At 48.0% G+C, this 19,602-nt stretch overlaps 2 protein-coding genes across 2 annotated transcripts; both read left to right on the forward strand.

Moving 5' to 3' along the window:
• Positions 1–208: 208 nt before the first annotated feature.
• On the forward strand, positions 209–14,353 carry LOC125435432 (calmodulin-A-like). Its single transcript, XM_048501632.1, has 2 exons — positions 209–770; positions 14,001–14,353. The coding sequence occupies exon 1, from the start codon at positions 293–295 to the stop codon at positions 740–742; it is 450 nt and encodes a 149-aa protein (XP_048357589.1). The 5' UTR covers positions 209–292; the 3' UTR covers positions 743–770; positions 14,001–14,353.
• Positions 8,921–9,236, forward strand: LOC125435433 (calmodulin-like). The gene has a single exon (XM_048501633.1). It carries the CDS (start codon positions 8,966–8,968, stop codon positions 9,215–9,217), a length of 252 nt encoding a protein of 83 aa, XP_048357590.1. The 5' UTR covers positions 8,921–8,965; the 3' UTR covers positions 9,218–9,236.
• Positions 14,354–19,602: the final 5,249 nt, after the last annotated feature.

Here is a 19,602-nt window from a genome sequence, read left to right on the forward strand (position 1 = left end):
TATTTCAAGACATTTCCAGGGCTGCAGGAAAGCTACCCATTGTTTGAGGGGAACTCCTTACCTCTGAGAACCCTGCAAGGATCCAGCTTGCAGTGACAAGCATTATTGCCGCCTCTCTTTCATCAGAAACGGGTAGGAGGCACCTCCAGGCCTTAGGCCATGAATAGGGTGTGGGGTTGGCGGCCTTCGAACCTTTTCCTTCCCATGCCAGTTTTTCCTGTTTCGGCAGGGGTGGTGAGCCTGTGGTATTTCTGAGACGCACGAAACCGTGCAAGAGATCGGAGGCAGAAACATGGCTCGCCGTCTCACCGAAGACCAGCTTGCGGAATTCAAGGAGGCCTTCTCTCTGTTCGACAAGGACGGGGACGGGGCCATCACCACCAAGGACCTGGGGACCGTCATGAGATCTCTCGGCCACAACCCAACCGAGGCCGAGCTCCGGGCCATGATCCACGACATCGACACCAACGGCAACGGCACCGTGGACTTCCCGGAGTTCCTGGCCCTGATGGCAAAGAGGGTGAGAGAGACGGATAGTGAGGAGGAGATCCGCGACGCCTTCCGGGTGTTCGACAAGGACGGGAACGGTTACATCTGCGCGGCCGAGCTGCGGCACGTCATGACCAACCTCGGGGAGAAGCTCACCGAAGAAGAAGTGGACGAGATGATCAAGGAGGCCGACATGGATGGGGACGGGAGAGTGAATTACGAAGAGTTTGTGCGGGTGATGCTGGAGAAATGAAGGACGTTCCAGGTGTCGCGTCGGCCAGGTACAGATTGCAGACATTTCCAGGAGGGCTTTTCCTCAGTTGAACAAAATCAAATTGGTTGCATATTCAGGGACTGGAGCACCTTCCTTATGAGGAGAGGCTGCAGCGTTTGGGACTCTTTAGTTTGGAGAGGAGACGTCTGAGGGGGGATATGATTGAAGTCTATAAAATTATGCAGGGGGTAGAAAATGTGGGCAGAGAGAAATTTTTCTCTCTTTCTCACAATACTAGAACCAGGGGGGCACCCATTGAAAATGCTGGGGGGAAGAATTAGGACTCATAAAAGGAAACACTTCTTCACGCAACGTGTGATTGGTGTTTGGAATATGCTGCCACAGGAGGGGGTGATGGCCACTCACCTGGGTAGCTTTAAAAAGGGCTTGGACAGATTGATGGAGGAGAAGTCGATCTCTGGCTCCCAATCTTGATCCTCCTTGATCTGAGATTGCAAATGCCTTAGCAGACCAGGTGCTCAGGAGCAGCAGCAGCAGCAGCAGAAGGCCCTTGCTTTCACCTCCTGCACATGAGCTCCCAAAGGCACCTGGTGGGCCACTGTGAGTAGCAGAGAGCTGGACTAGATGGACTCTGGTCTGATCCAGCTGGCTTGTTCTTATGTTCTTATCAGTCTGTTGATTAGTTGATCGTTTAAATCTGTGTAAATTTGCATTTTAAGTAAGAAATATCTGGGCAGGCTTTTTTGTGCATGGTTCAGAGGTGTCTTCCTCTTGGAAGAGGCATTCTTATCTTGTCGTTGTGGGTTTTACCGGTTGTGTGGCCGTGATCTGTTAGATCTTGTTCCTAACGTTTTGCCTGCGTCTGTGGCCGGCATCTTCAGAGGTGAATCACAGAGAGAAGTGTGTTACACACTGTTTCCACTTCTCTCTGTGACACACCTCTGAAGATAAAACCAATCACTCCAGCTGATTAGGAACGAAGATCCTCGAGATACTGCACAGCTACACAGCTTTCAAACAAACCCACCACAACCAGTTGAATCTGGCCGAGAAAGCCTTTGACAATGCATCGTTCCTATCTTGCGCTCCCAAGAGAGGAGTCCTCTTCAGGAAACACTTCTTCACGCAACGTGTGATTGGTGTTTGGAATATGCTGCCACAGGAGGGGGTGATGGCCACTCACCTGGATAGCTTTAAAAGGGGTTTGGACAGATTTATGGAGGAGAAGTCGGTCTATGGCTACCAGTCTTGATCCTCCTTGATCTGAGATTGCAAATGCCTTAGCAGACCAGGTGCTCGGGGGGAGCAGCAGCAGAAGGCCATTGCTTTCACATCCTGCACGTGAGCTCCCAAAGGCACCTGGTGGGCCACTGCGAGTAGCAGAGAGCTGGACTAGATGGACTCTGGTCTGATCCAGCTGGCTTGTTCTTATGTTCTTCTTCTTATGTTCAAAGAAGGTGTTTGCCACCTGCCAGTGTTGTAGTGTATTTAAAATAATGCAAAAAATTAAAAATGCACCACTGAAATAACTGGAATCAAGCGTTTAGGGGACCACACGTGGTGGATCTGATTATCTGACAAACTATTGCAGCCTCAGTTATTATTGATCACGAATGCTTTGCTATTTTAGCCTACAGTGCTTTGCAAAATAAAACTGTTATAAAGGGGTCGCCTTCTTGACCCAACGCGCTTCCAAGCCAAAATCTGACTTTGGAGAATAAAGTGAAAGGAGTCATGGGAGATTTTGGCTCCTTCCGCACATGCAGAATAATGCACTTTCCAACTACTTTCAGTGCTCTTTGAAGCTGTGCGGAATAGCAAAATCCACTTGCAAATAGTTGTGAAAGTGGTTTGAAAACGCATTATTCTGCGTGTGCGGAAGGGGCCTTTGAGGCCATAAGAGACGGTGGATGACAAGCTGTGGTCATTTTCCCATTTTGGAGACCGAGCAGGGTTAAATAGGAAGAAGGATCGATATTTATATTCCAGCTTTCTCAACCAAGGGGAGTCTCGAAGCGGCTTACAAACTCCTTTCCCTTCCTCTCCCCACAGCACACACCTTGGGATGCGGGTGGGGCTGAGAGAGTTCTGAGAGAACTGGGATTAACCCATGGTCACCCAGCAGGCTTCATGTGGAGGAGCAGGGAAACTAATCCAGTTCACCAGATAAGAGTCCGTCGCTCATGTGGAGGATTGGAGAATCAAACCCAGTTCTCCAGATTGGCATCTGCCACTCCTAACCATTACACTAGACTGGCTCTTACAAGTCATTTATATACTTAATCATTCTTTGCATTCATGCAAATATGCTTCACAACCAATATTGAGGCAGTCTTTCCAGCAACCCTCCTTGCTGGTATTGCTATCCAGATGTGAAGAAGAGAAGAAGAAGAAGAGTTTGGATTTATATCCCCCTTTGTCTCCTGTAGGAGACTCAAAGGGGCTTACAATCTCCTTGCCCTTCCCCCCTCACAACAAACACCCTGTGAGGTAGGTGGGGCTGAGAGAGCTCCGAGGAGCTGTGACTAGCCCAAGGTCACCCAGCTGGCATTTGTGGGAGTGTACAGGCTAATCTGAATTCCCCAGATAAGCCTCCACAGCTCAGGCGGCAGAGCAGGGAATCAAGCTCGGTTCCTCCAGCTCTGATTCCCAGCTCTGCCGCCTGAGCTGTGAAGCATAATCTGAGTCAGAGTAACTGTCTGCATGCAACTTGGTGACTCAGCGGGCTTCATGTGGAAGAGCAGGGAAACAAATCCAGTATACCAGATTAGAGTCCACTGCTCATGGAGGAGTGGGGAATCGAACCCAGTTCTCCAGATTGGAGTCCTCTTCTCTTAACCACTACACAACTCTGCCTCTAAAAGAATGTGGGATCAAGCCAGAGGGACCATAGCCCCAGGAGGGGCCATGGATGAGGGGCACACCATCTTCTTTGCAAGCTGAAGGTTCCAGGTTTGATTCTTGGCATCTCCAAGAAAACGATCTGGCGGAAGGCAGAGGCGTAGCACCAACGGGGCCTGGTGGGGCACGACGCCCCGGGCATTCCAGGGGTGTTCCAGGACGGGGCGGGGGTGGACGGCGCCGCAGCAGGGGCACAGAGTGTATTCGCACCCTGGGCAGAGTTCCCCCGTGCTCCGCCCTGGCGGTAGTTGATGTGAAAAACCATCCCGGAGAGTCTTAGACAATACTGGCCTTGATGGACTGATAATCTGATTCAGTATAAGGCAGCTGCATATGAGAGTTTCACTCAGGGGTGGGGCCATGGCGCTGTGGCAGAGCATCCACTTGGCATGCGGAAGTTCCCAAGTTCAAACCCCAATTCAATGGCAGATCTTCTGCTTGGCACACAGAAGGTTCCCCGGTTCAATTCCCAGCTTCTCCAGGTGAACTCCAGCTGATTCAGATGAATCAGGAGCAGCAGTGGCGTAGGAGGTGAAGAGCTCGTGTATCTAATCTGGAGGAACCGGGTTTGATTCCCAGCTCTGCCGCCTGAGCTGTGGAGGCTTCTCTGGGGAATTCAGATTAGCCTGTACACTCCCTCACATGCCAGCTGGGTGACCTTGGGCTAGTCACAGCTTCTCAGAGCTCTCTCAGCCCCACCCACCTCACAGGGTGTTTGTTGTGAGGGGGAAGGGCAAGGAGATTGTAAGCCCCTTTGAATCTCCTGCAGGAGAGAAAGGGGGGGGGATATAAATCCAAACTCCTCCTCCTCCTCCTCCTCCTCCTCCTCCTCCTCCTCCTCCTCCTCCTCTTCTTCTTCTTCTTCTTCTTCTTCTTCTTCTTCTTCTTCTTCTTCTTCTTCTTCTTCTTCTTCTTCTTCTTCTTCTTCTTCTTCTTCTTCTTCTTCTTCTTCTTCTTCTTCTTCTTCTTCTTCTTCTTCTTCTGGATAGCTTTCTCTGCCTGAGACCCCAGAGAGATGCTGCCGGTCTGAGCAGGAAATACTGACCTTGATAGACCAACAGCAAGATTCAGCCCAAGATGGCTTCATGGACAGGGGCTGGGCCTCAAATCTGGTTTGCACTGAGAGAGCCCCGGGTTCCAATCTTGGCATCTCCAGTTAAAAGGACCAGGCAGAAGGTGACGTGAAAACCCTCCACTTGAGACCCCGGAGAGTGGCTGCCAGTCTGAGCAGGAAATACTGACTATGACAGACCAAGGGTCCGATTCAATAGAAGGCAACTCCGTATGTTTTCAGTTCTTGCCTTGGGCGGGAATTTTGGAGAGGGGGGCACAAAATATTTCAGATGAATCAACAAATCCAGCCCAGCTTCTTGCTTTCAACTGAACGACCAGCCCTTTCGACAGCACCTGCTATTTAGATATTTCCGGCCGGGAGACTTGAAGGTTCTTCCTGCAATCACGGCTAACATCCATAGTTAGCGTCACCCCTATTAATGTGCCCCTCCCTTTCTAAAGGCCGCCAGACTGGTCCCAGATCTCGAGCACGGCACAGTCCGTCCAGGTTTGGCGCCTCATCTGAAAGAAATGTTAATTGAACATCATGTAAAGAAGTAATGAGCGTGGGAAGAACTTCATTTCCCCAGCAACCAAATCCTTCCATTTGAGAGCTGAGAAAGGGTTATTTATTTGCACAAGTGTTAGGTCTCGGACCTTGAAGCAATAAATGGACTCTGGATTGTCGATCAGCAGCGTTTATTGATAGGCATCGAAGCGCCCAGCTTGGCAAACCCAGTTCTGGGGAATCTTTATGCAGAAGTTGATCCCCCCCTCCTATTTCCCCAAAGAAAGAGTTACTTGCGGTGCCCCAAGGTTGGCAATAGACAGAGATAAATCCACCTGGCCTCCAGATAAAGCCACAGGACAACAGAAACATCCCATTTCCCATGAGACCAAAAGTGTCGGGGTAAGCCTAGTTATCTACTCAGCATGTGAAGCCATAAAGCGAAGATCAAGGAAAGAATGTCCTATTACAGCTGTGGTAACATATAACCAGAGGTGGGATCCAGCAGGTTCTCACCAGTTCCCGAGAGTGGGTTACTAATTATTTGTGTGTGCCGAGAAGGGGTTACTAATCGGGTCTGCTTTTCCGTTAGAAATTTCATTAGGTCCAAAAATCATAAAGTCCTGTTGTTTCCTATGTGGCTGGTTAGCAAAGGTAGAAAACGGGATCATCCTACCTGTTGGGCTGTTTTAAAAACATGTTTTAGTAATATGGTAAAGGTCCTTGTTTAAGGAAAGTATCCTCCTTTTGATTTCTAGAAACAAAATTAAGTATTTGAAAGTATTAAGTATTTGACAGTCAGTCAGTTAGAGGAGAAGTAGTTGTTTCTGTTGGCAGTAGACGATAGGATTTGCTATAATGAGTTTAAATTATCGACAGAAAGATACCAGCTGGAAATTAGGAACTTTTTTTACAGTAAGAGTTTTTTACAGTAACAGAGAAATTATTAATGCCCCGCCCCCGGAATGCCCGGCCACGCCCCCGTCGTGCCCCGCCCAGCCCCATTGGCGCTACGCCACTGTTTGAATCCCACCACCATGGGAACCTGTTACTAAAATTTTTGGATCCCACCACTGCATATAGCAGGCTAGTTACATATAGCTTGTAGCAGCTACATGGAGTTAGGAATACATCTCAATCAACTAGATAAACCCCCCTGACAGCAAGGTAGTTTCAGATGGTAGCCATGTTGGTTTGCAGTAGACAAGCTAGGGCAAATATACACTAGTGTTCGCCCTCCCCCCCCCCCTGTGACAGTAGATTCTCTTTGGTGCAGAGTTTGTTACAGATGTATTTTCCACCCTCGCCCACACACATATTCACCATGCTGCAGATCCAATAATCTGCTGTTTGTGAGAGTGTGCAAAGCGTGACCTTTTCCCCGCTTTTGCAGGGAAAGCGAAACAGATTGTCTTGCATTACTCTTTTCTTCGGGCTTTTTGGTTCCACCATGCTTCCCCCAGCTCCATTTCCAACTTTGCCGATGATCGGGAGGGTTTCTCTCCCCCCCCCCCCAACTTTAAGAACATGGATCTATTGAAATAACTGTTTCCCGTTATTATATCTAGCAATATTTCAATAGATCTGATATGGTCCGTCTGCCGGGTTGACCAGGAACGGACAGAAAGCCACAGAGAAACCCCTGCTGCAAAGTGAACAGCTATCTGGGGAATGGAACGTGCATAACGGGTTTAGATTCAGGTCCAGTAGAACCTTGGAAATCAGCAAGATTTTTGGAGCATAAGCTTTTGAGAGTCAAAACTCTCTTCATCAGTTAGGGAATTCCACTCCTTCTTGTATCTGATAAAGGGATTGTGGACACTGAAAAGCTTATACCCCACAAATCCTGTTGGTCTTTAAGGTATTACTGGACTTAAATCTAGTTGATCAGTTGTGTTGTGCAAAACAAACAGCACATTTATCATACACACCCATCGTGCACGGCACGTAGAAAGGTCAGTGCCGCAAAATCAGACGGATAATGAGGTAGAAGCGGCCACCGAGGGACGGCTCCTCCCAACGTGCATTTTTAAGGGTATGGAGATGAGAGTTCTAAGAAGAAGAAGAAGAAGAAGAAGAGGAGGAAGAGGAAGAGGAAGAAGAAGAGGAAGAGGAAGAAGAAGAAGAGGAGGAGGAGGAGGAGGAGGAGGAGTTTGGATTTATATCCCCCCTTTCTCTCCTGCAGGAGACTCAAAGGGGCTGACAATCTCCTTGCCCTTCCCCCCTCACAACAAACACCCTGTGAGGTGGGTGGGGCTGAGAGAGCTCCGAGAAGCTGTGACTAGCCCAAGGTCACCCAGCTGCCGTGTGTGGGAGTGCACAGGCTAATCTGAATTCCCCAGATCAGCCTCCACAGCTCAGGCAGCAGAGCTGGGAATCAAACCCAGTTCCTCCAGATTAGATACACAAGCTCTTAACCTCCTACGCCACTGCTGCATAGGAGAGTCCCAAAGCAGCTTACAGTCGCCTTCCCTTTTTCTGCCCGCCTTGTAAGGTAGGTGGGACTGAAAGATTCCTGTGAGAACTGTGACTAGCCTAAGGTCACCCAATAGGCTTCATGCGGAGGAGCAAGGAACCAAACCTAATTCACCAGATTACAGTCTCCCACTGTTAATCACCACACCACTTTAGGAACGGATAGTACTTCTGGCAACCCTACAAGAACCCAGCCTGTGTTGTGGTATCACTTCTTCAAGTGGTTTCTTTTCGAGGAGGAGGAGAAGAAGAAGAAGAGGAGGAGGAGGAGGAGTTTGGATTTATATCCCCCCTTTCTCTCCTGCAGGAGACTCAAAGGGGCTGACAAGCTCCTTGCCCTTCCCCCCTCACAACAAACACCCTGTGAGGTGGGCGGGGCTGAGAGAGCTCCGAAGAACTGTGACTAGCCCAAGGTCACCCAGCTGGCGTGTGTTGGGAGTGCACAGGCTAATCTGAATTCCCCAGAGAAGCCTCCACAGCTCAGGCAGCAGAGCGGAGAATCAAACCTGGCTCCTCCAGATTAGATACACGAGCTCTTAACCTCCTACGCCACTGCTGCTCCTAGAAGAAGAAGAGGAAGAGGAGGAGGAGGAGGAGGAGTTTGGATTTAAACCCTGCTTTTCTCAACTGTAGGGCTCTCAAAAGAGGTTACAAACCCCTTCCCTTCCTCTCTCCACAGCAGACACGTTGTGAGGCAGGTGGGGCTGAGAGAGTTCTGAAAGAACTATGATTAGCTCAAGGTCACCCAGCAGGCTTCATGTGGAGGAGAGAAGAAGAAGAAGAAGAAAAATAAGAAGAGAAAGAAAGAAAGAAAGAAAGAAAGAAAGAAAGAAAGAAAGAAAGAAAGAAAGAAAGAAAGAAAGAAAGAAAGAAAGAAAGAAAGAAAGAAGGAAGTTTGGCTTTATATATTATACCCCACCTTTATCTCCTGTAAGGAGACTCAGGGTGGTTTACAAGCTCCTTTCCCTTCCTCTCCCCCCAACAGACACCTTGTGAGGCAGGTGGGGCTGAGAGAGTTGGGAGAGAACTGTGACTAGCCCAAGGTCACCCAGCAGGAATGTAGGAGTGTGGAAAACATCTGGTTCACCGGATAAGCCTCTGCCACTCAGGCCACTCTGCCACAGACTCCACCTGCTCTTAACCACTACACCACGCTGGCTCTCAACATTCATGCCTCAGGCCCCAAAGGGTGTGGGTTGTTCATTTGTCCCTTCCCCTTCGCCTGCCCGCTCTTCCTGTTTTGCCAAGGATCAGCTTGTGATGCTCTGAAGAAGCAAGCTGTGTGAGGGATCGGAGAAGGCAGCATGGCTCACCGGTTCTCCGAAGAACAACTCGCCATCGTCAAAGAGGTCTTCTCGCACTTCGACACAGATGGCAACGGCACCGTCACCCCGGAGGAGTTGGGGACAGCCCTGCGCTCCTTAGAGCATATTTTACTCCACCTCGGAGAGAAGTTCACGGATGAGAAGATGGAGCACATGATCAAGGAGGCTGACGTGGACGGGGACGGGAAGGTGAACTACGAGGAGTTCATCAAGATGTTGGCGGAGCTGTGAAGACCCAGGGCAGGTTCTATCCTAGGTACAGGCTGATATTATTCTTATGACTGATGCCTTATTCTCAAGAGGAAGTACTTGACACCTTCACAGGAGAAGAAGACTGGTCTCTGCCCGCAAGGAGCTTCAAATCCAGACTGTGGGGGAGAGAATTGCAGTGGTGACGAACCTTTGGCACTCCAGATGTTATGGACCACAATTCCCATCAGCCCCTGCCAGCATGGCCTGGCAGGGGATGATGGGAATTGTAGTCCATAACATCTGGAGTGCCAAAGGTTCGCCACCACAGGAATAGAGGGATAGGAAGGAGAGAAGCATTCACAGTAGGGTTACCAACTCTGGATGAAGAAATTCCTGGAGATTTGGCGGTGGAGCCTTAGGAGGGTGCGGTTTGGTGTGGAAAGGTACATCGCTGAGGTATAATGTCGTGAAGTCCCCTCTCCAAAGTGGCCCTTATCTCCAGGGGAGCTGCTCTCTGGGAATCAGAGGTGATTCTGGGATGTCTCCAGGCCCTTCCTGGAGGCTGGCAACCCTAATCCAGGGAAACCTTACACTTGTCTGTAATTGGTTGCGCTGTGGGGGATAAGCAGAAGTTTCCACATGGGTTGTCGAGAAACAGGACTTAATCCACTTCTGACACCGTGGCGGATTCTGCGTGGGCCAAAAACAGCAGTGTGAAAACGGTGTAAAAGGGTTTACACCGTTTTCACACCACTGTTTTTGGCCCGTGCGGAATCCGCCCATGTGTGGCCAAATGGGAGTATCTATCAGTTTCCACAAATTTATTTCCTTGGTGCTCTCTCCCTCCCTCCCTCCCTCTCTTTTGCTCACCCCTGCCAAACACCCTCTTATTTCAAGTTAAGTACATAAAGGTGGGGGGGAGGGGAGTTCGAAATAAGCCATTCAATGTTTATTGCCTGTGATCCTATAAGAACTGCTCCAAAAAGGGAAAAAATGCCCCATCGGAAAAGTGTCTCCTTGGGAATGTCCTATTGTAAAAGCCATGCAATGTAAAGGCCAAATGTCTTTGGGTTTTATTTATTTACTTGTTTAGATTTATTCCCCACTCTTTATAACAATTATTACAGTTTTGGCTGGGACACATTGCCTGTGCTTTGATTTACAATTTTTTTATTTGGGGGGAGGTGTCTTATTTTATTTATTCTGCAATTTATAAGCTGTCCTTTTCCATGGCAGGGTCAGGGTGGCTTACAGAAACTGGTTTAAACCCCCCAATTGCAGTCTTTAATAGCGGCATTAAAACATTAATAAACTAAGCAGTGGGAGCAGCAGTGGCCTAGTGGCTAAGAGCAGGTGCATTCTGATCTGGAGGAACCGGGTTTGATTCCCAGCTCTGCTGCTTGAGTTGTGGAGGCTTATCTGGGGAATTCAGATTAGCCTGGGCACTCCCATACACGCCAGCTGGGTGACCTTGGGCTAGTCACAGCTTCTCGGAGCTCTCTCAGCCTCACCCACCTCACAGGGTGTTTGTTGTGAGGGGGGAAGGGCAAGGAGCTTGTAAGCCCCTTTGAGTCTCCTGCAGGAGAGAAAGGGGGGATATAAATCCAAACTCCTCCTCCTCCTCCTCCTCCTCCTCCTCCTCCTCCTCCTCCTCCTCCTCCTCCTCTTCTTCTTCTTCTTCTTCTTCTTCTTCTTCTTCTTCTTCTTCTAAGGGGACTAGAGGGAAATAGATTTCTAGAAAATGTCTATTGCTTTTTAAAATATGACAAATAGTGGGTTGTGGTGTATTGTCGAAGGCTTTCACGGCCGGAACCACTGGGGTTCTGTGTGGTTACTGGGCTGTATGGCCGTGTTCTAGCCTGATGTAGTGGTTAGGAATGGCGGACTCTAATCCGGTGAACCGAGTTCAATTCCCCACTCCTCCACCTGAGCGGGGGACTCTTGCCTAGTGAACTGGATTTGTTTCCCTTCCTCCTCCTCCTCCTCCTCCTCCTCCTCCTCCTCCTCCTCCTCCTCCTCCTCTTCTTCTTCTTCTTCTTCTTCTTCTTCTTGAAACTTGCAACTGAGAAAGGAGACCTCACGTTTTCAAAAGCACTGAGCGTATTCCTTTATTTAAACTATTTCTCTCCCACCTTGTCTCCTTAGAATCCAAGCGGCCAACAAAGCAACAGCCGGTAACAAATCACAACAACAAGACAACAGTTCATTAGCAAGATAAAATCAGCACGTGGGCTTACGGGAGACATCATTTCTAATCCCCCGTGTCACTGCCATGTGACATGGTGGTGTAGTGGTTGGAGTGTCAGAGCAGGGCCTTGGAGATCCAGGATCAAAGACCCATTTTCTTTGGAAGCTCAGTGGGTGGTCTCAAACAGTCAGCTCATCTCAGCCTGACACAACTCACAGGATGTGTGTGAGAACAGCATATGAGGGCAAAATGTGAACCTTCCTGAATGCTGACGCCCTGCTTTGGGTGCCCCTGCTTTTTGAGATTAGGTGGGGGGCAACTCAAGACGGGGCCTTTTCGGTCATGGCACCAACATTCTGGAACTATGTTCCCAGAGAGACTCCTCTATCCCATTCTGCTGCTGTCTGCTGCCAATGAGTGGAGCCTTTATCATTTCAATGTAGGCTTTCGTGGCTGGAATCAACTGGCTGTCGTGGCTGTGTGGCCATGGCCTGGTAGTTTTTGCTTTTAACGCTTCACTCATTTCACAGCTGGCATCTTCAGAGGTGAGACATGCTTCTAAAAATGCCAGCCGTAGATGCAGGCAAAACGTTAGGAGCAAAAACTACCAGACCACGGCCACGCAGCCCCCGAAACCCACAACAGCCCACTGTTTAGTTTCGCTCAGCCTTTCCTCAGAGATCACTCATTCCTGCCCCGTGTTCTCATTCTTTTTATGGTTGCATTTTAATTTGGGTTTTCATTGTTTCAATGCGGTGCGTTTTGTTCGTTTTAATGGTTTTTAACTCCTGTTTTTATCATGCTTATTCTATCACCGTGGTGGCGAACCTTTGGCACTCCAGATGTTATGGACTACAAGTCCCATCAGCCCCTTCCAGCATGGCCAATTGGAGTGCCAAAGGTTCGCCACCACTGTTCTACCATCTCGTTAGCCCTCCCGAGGACGGAATGGCGGCGTATAATGTTTGCAAATAAACAAATAAAAAAACAAACGGCAGCAGGAAATATGTATTTTTATTTATTTATTTATTTATTATTTGATTTCGTATACCGCCCTATCCCCAAAGGGCTCAGGGCGGTGAACAATATAAAAGCATATATAAACATAAATATATAAAAGTTTAAAATTTTCATTCTAAAACAGTATCCCACGAACCCATATGCAACCCTCCCAAGAAGAGTGATGGGTCCCGATGATGTTAGGGACCCTATACAGCAGGGGGAGGATGAAAGCAGGGCACCCTCAGCGGCTGGTCTCTCCGAAGGCCCGGTGGAACAATTCGGTCTTGCAGGCCCTACGGAACTCTCCAAGGTCCCGCAGGGCCCGGACAGCTGGTGGTAGAGTGTTCCACCAGGCAGGGGCCAGAGCCGTAAAGGCCCTGGCCCGAGTGGAGGCCAGCCGCATCATTGAGGGGCCAGGGATCTCCAGTAAATTGGCCTCTGCTGAGCGCAGAGGTCGACTCGGGACATATGGGGTAATGTATGAATTCTTTGGAGGACTAGTGGGACGAAAACGGACTGGGCCCCTTCCGCACCTGCAGAATAACGCACTTTCAATCCACTTTCAGTGCGCTTTGCAGCTGGATTTCACTGTGCGGAATAGCAAAACCCACGTGCAAACAATTGTGAAACTGGATTGAAAGTGCATTATTCTGCAGGTGCGGAAGGGGCCATAGTGAGCCACGTGTTTTGTTCGTGCACCTTTGCAATAAATAACAGCCCCAGTGGCTTGAACTGAGTGACCCAGAAACCAGACTGAACAGCGTTTGTATTTTGCTCAGCCCTATAATTGGACTGTGATTAAACTCCAGAAGCCAAAAGTACAGTCTAAGTAGAGTCACGCCCTTCTAAGTCCCATTGAAGTCAATGAGTATACTCAGAGGTGGGATCCAGCAGGTTCTCACCAGTTCCCGAGAGTGGGTTACTAATTCATTTGTGTGTGCCGAGAGGGGGTGACTAATTGGGTCCGCTTTTCCATTAGAAATTCCATTTGGTCCAAAAAATCCTGTTGTTTCCTATGTGGCTGGTTAGCGAAGGTAGAAAACGGGATAATTCTCCCTGTTGGCCTGTTTTAAAAACAAGTTTTAGAAATAGGGTAAAGCTCCTTGTTTAAGGAAAGTATCCTTCTTTTGATTGCTAGAAACAAAACTAAGTATTTGAAAGTATCAAGTATTTGACAGGCAGTCAATTAGAGGAGAAGTAGTTGTTTCTGTTGGCAGTAGACGATAGGACTTGCTATAATGAGTTTAAATTATAGACAGAAAGATACCAGCTGGAAACTAGGAACTTTTTTGTTTACAGTAAGAGTTTTTTACAGTAACAGAGAAATCATTAATGCCCCGCCCCTGGAATGCCTGGCCACGCCCCCGTCGTGCCTCGCCCAGCCCCATTGATGCTACGCCGCTGTTTGAATCCCACCACCATGGGAACCTGTTACTAAAAATTTTGGATCCCACCACTGAGTATACTATAGTAAGGGCATCCACTCCGTGGTGGGATTCAGCCGGTTCGCACCACTTCAGCAGAACCAGTTGTTAAAATGGTGCTTGTATGCAACCAGTTGTTAAATGATTTGAATCCCACCACTGCATCCACTTAATCTGTCTTTCTCATCTTTCTTGGTGTTACTTGCAGCATCCATGAGAATTGTTCTGAACTTGAAGACATCCCATTTCCTTCAGCTGCAGCCCAAACCTGATTGGAACGTGAATATTGGAAACCAAAAACGTCCGGCCACAAAAGCTGAGATCGGCCCTCTCATCCTGGGTTGCTTGGTTTGTCTTTACTTTGCACAAGATCTGAAGACGATTCAGCTCCCAGCAAAATATCTAGGAGAGCAACAGAACTGGCAAAGCTTGAAGAAGAACGCTCTCGATTCGATTCTTCCCAGTGAAATTGGACATGCACTTCAGGAAACTATCTCTGGTCTTTATGGATGATGCCTTTTGGGCCTTGGTGGAAATTAATAAATTAATTCTTGCCCTGTTTGTCAATCGCTGCTTTCTTTGGAAGACAGGCAATCACGTTGTAGCTTTTAAAAAAAATTAACATCAACTTTATGATAATTAATAGTAAAACTTAGTAAGTAGTAAAACAACTTAACTTTCAATACAGTTACAAAACAATATGGAGTCGATCTTCTCCATCGTCACGATGCCATTAAACCATCCTCTAAATTATATACACTAATAGGACAGAAAACATCATTATCATCAATAATATTCTTTGTTACTCTCTCTCTCTCTCTCACACACGCACACACACATATACATACACACACACACACACATATACATACATACACACACACACATATACATACATACATGCATGCATGCATGCATACATACATACATACATACATACATACATACATACATACATACATACATACAGGCCCCTTCCGCACAAGCAGAATAATGCACTTTCAATCCGCTTTCAATGCACTTTGAAACTGGATTTTGCTGTGCAGAATAGCAAAATCCACTTTCAAACGGTTGTGAAAGTGGATTGAATGTGCATTATTCTGCTTGTGCGGAAGGGGCCATATATATATGTATTAAGAAAGAACTTGTATAATTTTAAGTTAAGGAATAAGAGAAGGTCATGTGTGTGTGTGTGTATAACCTCCTCTTATTCCTTAACTTAAAATTATACAAGTTCTTTCTTAATTAGTAATTAAATCTCCATTATTAGGGGATATTTGGTTTGGTCCAAGTTAATTAAATATTCAGTCAATGGTTTCCATGTATTTTCGTATGAGTCCAGGTTTTCTTTTTTCAGGTATGTTGTTAGTTTATTTGATGCTTGAATTCTTGTGTTTTTACAATCCAATCGTCAGTTTTCGGGATCTTTTCCAATCTCCAACTCCTTGCCAATTCCATCCTTGCTGCTGTAATTAAACAATAAATTAAGAGTCTTATATTATATTCTAACTTTGAACAGAAAGCGTAAGTCTGGTTTCCTGCTTAAGCCCCATCAGCAGCATTTCCTGGTAGATTCAGGGTTACCAGGTCCAAGCGGGGAAATTCCTGTAGATTTGGGGTTAGAGCCAGGGCAGGTGTGGTTTGGGGAGCGAGGGGGCTTCATTGGGGGTATAGTGCCAAACAGCTCCACCCCCCACCCAAAGCCGCCATTTCCTCAACAATCTCTGTAGCCTGGAGATCAGCTGTAATTCCAGAGGAACCCCCATGCAGAGGTGGGATCCAGCAGGTTCTCACAGGTTTCCGAGAGTAGGTTACTCATTATTTGTGTGTGCCGAGAGGGGGTTACTCATTGGTGATTTTGCCACGTGATTTTTGCCTTAGTGACGCCCCTCCTCTCAGCAGTAGCGCGCAGAACTGGAAGCAGTCTAGCAGGAGGTGCACTGGCGTGTGTGGCAGCCTGCGCATGCGTGCATTCGTTTCCCGCCCAAGGACCGGCGCAGCGGCTGCGTCCTTGCCACAGCCCCGCCCAGGAATGCCCCGCCCCCGGAATGTCCGGCCACGCCCCTGTCGTGCCCCGCCCAGCCCCATTGGCGCTACGCCACAGTTTGAATCCCACCACCATGGAAACCGGTTACTAAAATTTTTGGATCCCACCAGTGACCCCATGCCACATCTATCTATCCATCTATCCATCTATCCCTCCATCCATCCATCCCTCCCTCCATCCATCCCTCCCTCCCTCCCTCCCTGCCTGCCTGCCTGCCTGTCTGTCTGTCTGTCTGTCTGTCTGTCTGTCTGTCTGTCTGTCTGTATTTCGTAGTCTGCCTTATCCCCGGAGGGCTCTAGGGGATTTACAACACAGCACATAACATCCAACAACAGTTAAAATCACAATTAAAACCTTTAAAACTAACAGGAGGGGTTGGCCACGACAGTAATTTCCACACAAACCTTTAAAAACGTTTTTAATCTGGAAATAAAATATTTCCTCCACGCAGTTTGGCATTTTGACCCCCTTTGGTTCCCGAAACGTTTCATTTGCAGCCTCGAAATGTTTTAAGTGAATCCCCTTTTAAAGCAGCTCTTCCACTGAAACATTTTCAAAATGGCTTCAGTGGGCTGTGTGGTCTCTTTGAGACGTTTCCCACGTCTCTCTGCTGTCCAGCTGCAAAATGTCCAGGTATTTACAGGCTTCCTTTTGGTTGCACTTGATTAGTCAACCATCAGTCATTTCTCGGCTGTCCCCAGCCGTCTTCCTCAGCGCCCTGCTTGGAGTCTGTTGGGTGATAACGACTGATGAAGAAGAAGAAGAAGAAGAAGAAGAAGAAGAAGAAGAAGAAGAAGAAGAAGAAGAAGAAGAAGAAGAAGAAGAAGAAGAAGAAGAAGAAGAAGAAGAAGAAGAAGAAGAAGAAGAAGAAGAAGAAGAAGAAGAAGAAGAAGAAGAAGAAGAAGAAGAAGAAGAAGAAGAAGAAGAAGAAGAAGAAGAAGAGTTTGGATTTATATCTCCGCTTTCTCTCCTGTAGGAGACTCAAAGGGGCTGACAATCTCCTTCCCCTTCCTCTCCCCACAACAAACACCCTGTGAGGTGGGTGGGGCTGAGAGAGCTCCAAAGAACTGTGACTAGCCCAAGGTCACCCAACTGGTGTGTGTTGGGAGTACACAAGTTCACATTCAAAGACCTTTATTAGGCATCAAGAGAAAATACAGATAAAACTGTGCGGTAATATTTTCCTGAGTTTGACAGGGTAAAACAACTGCTCATAGTTCATACAGTACAAGCTTCAAGAAAATTAAGTAAATAAAAGGAGAGCAAGAAACTTATTTTACAATATCGAGCAGGAACTTGGCCACCATTTTCAACTGCCTGGGATCCTCATTGTTCAAGAGGCGGTTCAATTTGGAATATGGAGGGCACAAGTAAGTCGGTGTTGAAAAAAACAAGCTAGGTCTGAGATCTATGAATTTCGGAAAGACTAATAGAACATGCTCCAAAGATTCCTCAGAGGTTGAGCAATATGGACATGTACGCTTTTTCTGTGAGTGTGCCATGAATCTCTCCGGGGAGAAGGTGAGAGGGAATGTGTTTGTTCTTGCTCTGGTGAATAACCACCTAGACTTAGGGTCGAGCAAGATATTTAGGTAAGCAGCTGTCCTGCAGTTCCCAGGCATGATTTCAAAGTGAAGGGGGGAAAACAGGCTCCTTGCTTTGCTACCTAGGAGTGGATGTTCCTGGTCAAATAGCCGTTCCTTAATACAGTGGTGCAGATCACTGGGGGGGGGGGGGGGGAATGAGGAGCTGGTCCCAAGAGAAACCCAGGGAGGAGATCTTAAGCTTGATGTGGGCCCACCAGGCAGATGACTGGAGTTCGAGGAGGGAGCAGTGAATGAGGCTGTTAGGATCACTGAAAAAACAGAGCCGGATCCAGAATTTAAGGGTGATCCACCATGCCCTTGTTTCCAAGAGGTGTTGTCCTGCCTCTAGGCAGAGGGCCGCATAGGGTACACAGTGGGGGACCCCAAAAAGCTTATATAGAAATTTGGATTGTATTCGCTCCAGAGATATATGCCAAGCTTCAATCCACAGGGGAACCCCCGTAGAGAAGTTGTTGAGACACCTTAGCGTTAAATACCCTTAGGGGTTCCCCAGATCAGCCTCCCCAGCTCAAGTGGCAGAGTGGGGAATCAAACCCGATTCTCCAGATTAGATTGCACCAGCTCTTAACCACTACGCCACGCTAGATCTGCCACGCAAATGGTTGGTTCTGAGGGTAATGATTAAGAAGGTTTCACCGTTTGCAACATCCTACCTGAACCATAATTTCTGGACTCTCTCGAGAAAGCCAGATAAAGCCAGGTAAACCCATCTGCGCTTACTTTAGGAATACCCTCCCCTTCCTGCAACATAGTTGCATGGTGTGTGGAGTTGCACGAGGTTGCTCAGTTTGGGGTTTTTTAATTAAGCCCTCTGAGAGCGCTCACTCAGTCTCCCACGTTGCTATTTTCAGAGTGCAACAAACACATCTCTCTCCTGTTTTCCATCAGAATCCCTCTGCCAAGGGACTCGTCGGCCGTGCAGCTCTCTTGCCCCAGGTCTGGAAAGAAAAATCAAAGCCAAACCAGATGCTGAGAAGGGGCAGGAAAATTAGAGCCAGTTGCGTGAAGGAAGCCAATTTTCCCGGGGCTCCTCGCAGCCTAGACGTTGATCTCTCGACTTTGAATCCTGGAATCCTAGAGTTGGGAGAGACCCCCAAGGGCCATCCAGTCCAACCCCCTGCCATGCAGGAACACACAATCAAAGCACTCCTGACAGATGGCCATCCAGCCTCTCCTTAAAAACCTCCAAAGAAGGAGACTCCACCACACTCCCAGGCAGCCTATTCCAGTGTCGAACAGCCCTGACACTCAGGAAACTTTTCCTGAGGTTTGCGTGGAATTTATTTTCCTGGACTTCGAATGGCAACGAGGGTGAATTGAGGGACTGGAGCACCTTCCTTATGAGGAGAGGCTGCAGCGTTTGGGGCTCTTTAGTTTGGAGAGGAGACGTCTGAGGGGGGGAGGATATGATTGAAGTCTATAAAATTATGCACGGGGTAGAAAATGTGGACAGAGAGACATTTTTCTCTCTTCCTCACAATACTAGAACCAGGGGGCATCCATTGAAAATGCTGGGGGGAAGGATTAGGACGAATAAAAGGAAACACTTCTTCACACAACATGTGATTGGTGTTTGGAATATGCTGCCACAGGAGGTGGTGATGGCCACTCACCTGGATAGCTTTAAAAAGGGCTTGGTCAGATTTATGGAGGAGAAATCGATTTATGGCTACCAATCTTGATCCTCCTTGATCTCAGATTGCAAATGTCTTAGCAGACCAGGTGCTCAGGAGCAGCAGCCGCAGAAGGCCATTGCTTTCACCTCCTGCAGGTGAGCTCCCAAAGGCACCTGGTGGGCCACTGCGAGTAGCAGAGTGCTGGACTAGATGGACTCTGGTCTGATCCAGCAGGCTTGTTCTTATGTTCTTATGAATCCATGACTCCATGTTCTAGTCTCTGAGGCAGCAGAAAACAAACTTGCTTCCTCTTCGACATGGCATCCCTTCAGATATCTAAACCTGACTATCATGTCACTCTTAACCTTCTCTGCACCAAACCAAACATCCCCAGCTCCCCAAGTCTCTCCTTGTAGGGCATGGATTCCAGACCTTTGACCATTCTGGTCGCCCTCCTCTGGACCCATTCCAGCTTGTCAATATCCCTCTTGAATTGCGGTACCCAGAACTGTACAGCCTCTCGACAGGGACTGAACTGAA

Source organism: Sphaerodactylus townsendi, linkage group LG06 (assembly GCF_021028975.2).
Source record: "Sphaerodactylus townsendi isolate TG3544 linkage group LG06, MPM_Stown_v2.3, whole genome shotgun sequence".
Classification (NCBI taxonomy): domain Eukaryota; kingdom Metazoa; phylum Chordata; class Lepidosauria; order Squamata; family Sphaerodactylidae; genus Sphaerodactylus; species Sphaerodactylus townsendi.

What these genes read in the sequence shown, in the direction of transcription:
- LOC125435432 (XM_048501632.1), top strand. Translation starts at nt 293, where the DNA reads ATGGCTCGCCGTCTCACCGAAGACCAGCTTGCGGAATTCAAGGAGGCC.
- LOC125435433 (XM_048501633.1), top strand. Translation starts at nt 8,966, where the DNA reads ATGGCTCACCGGTTCTCCGAAGAACAACTCGCCATCGTCAAAGAGGTC.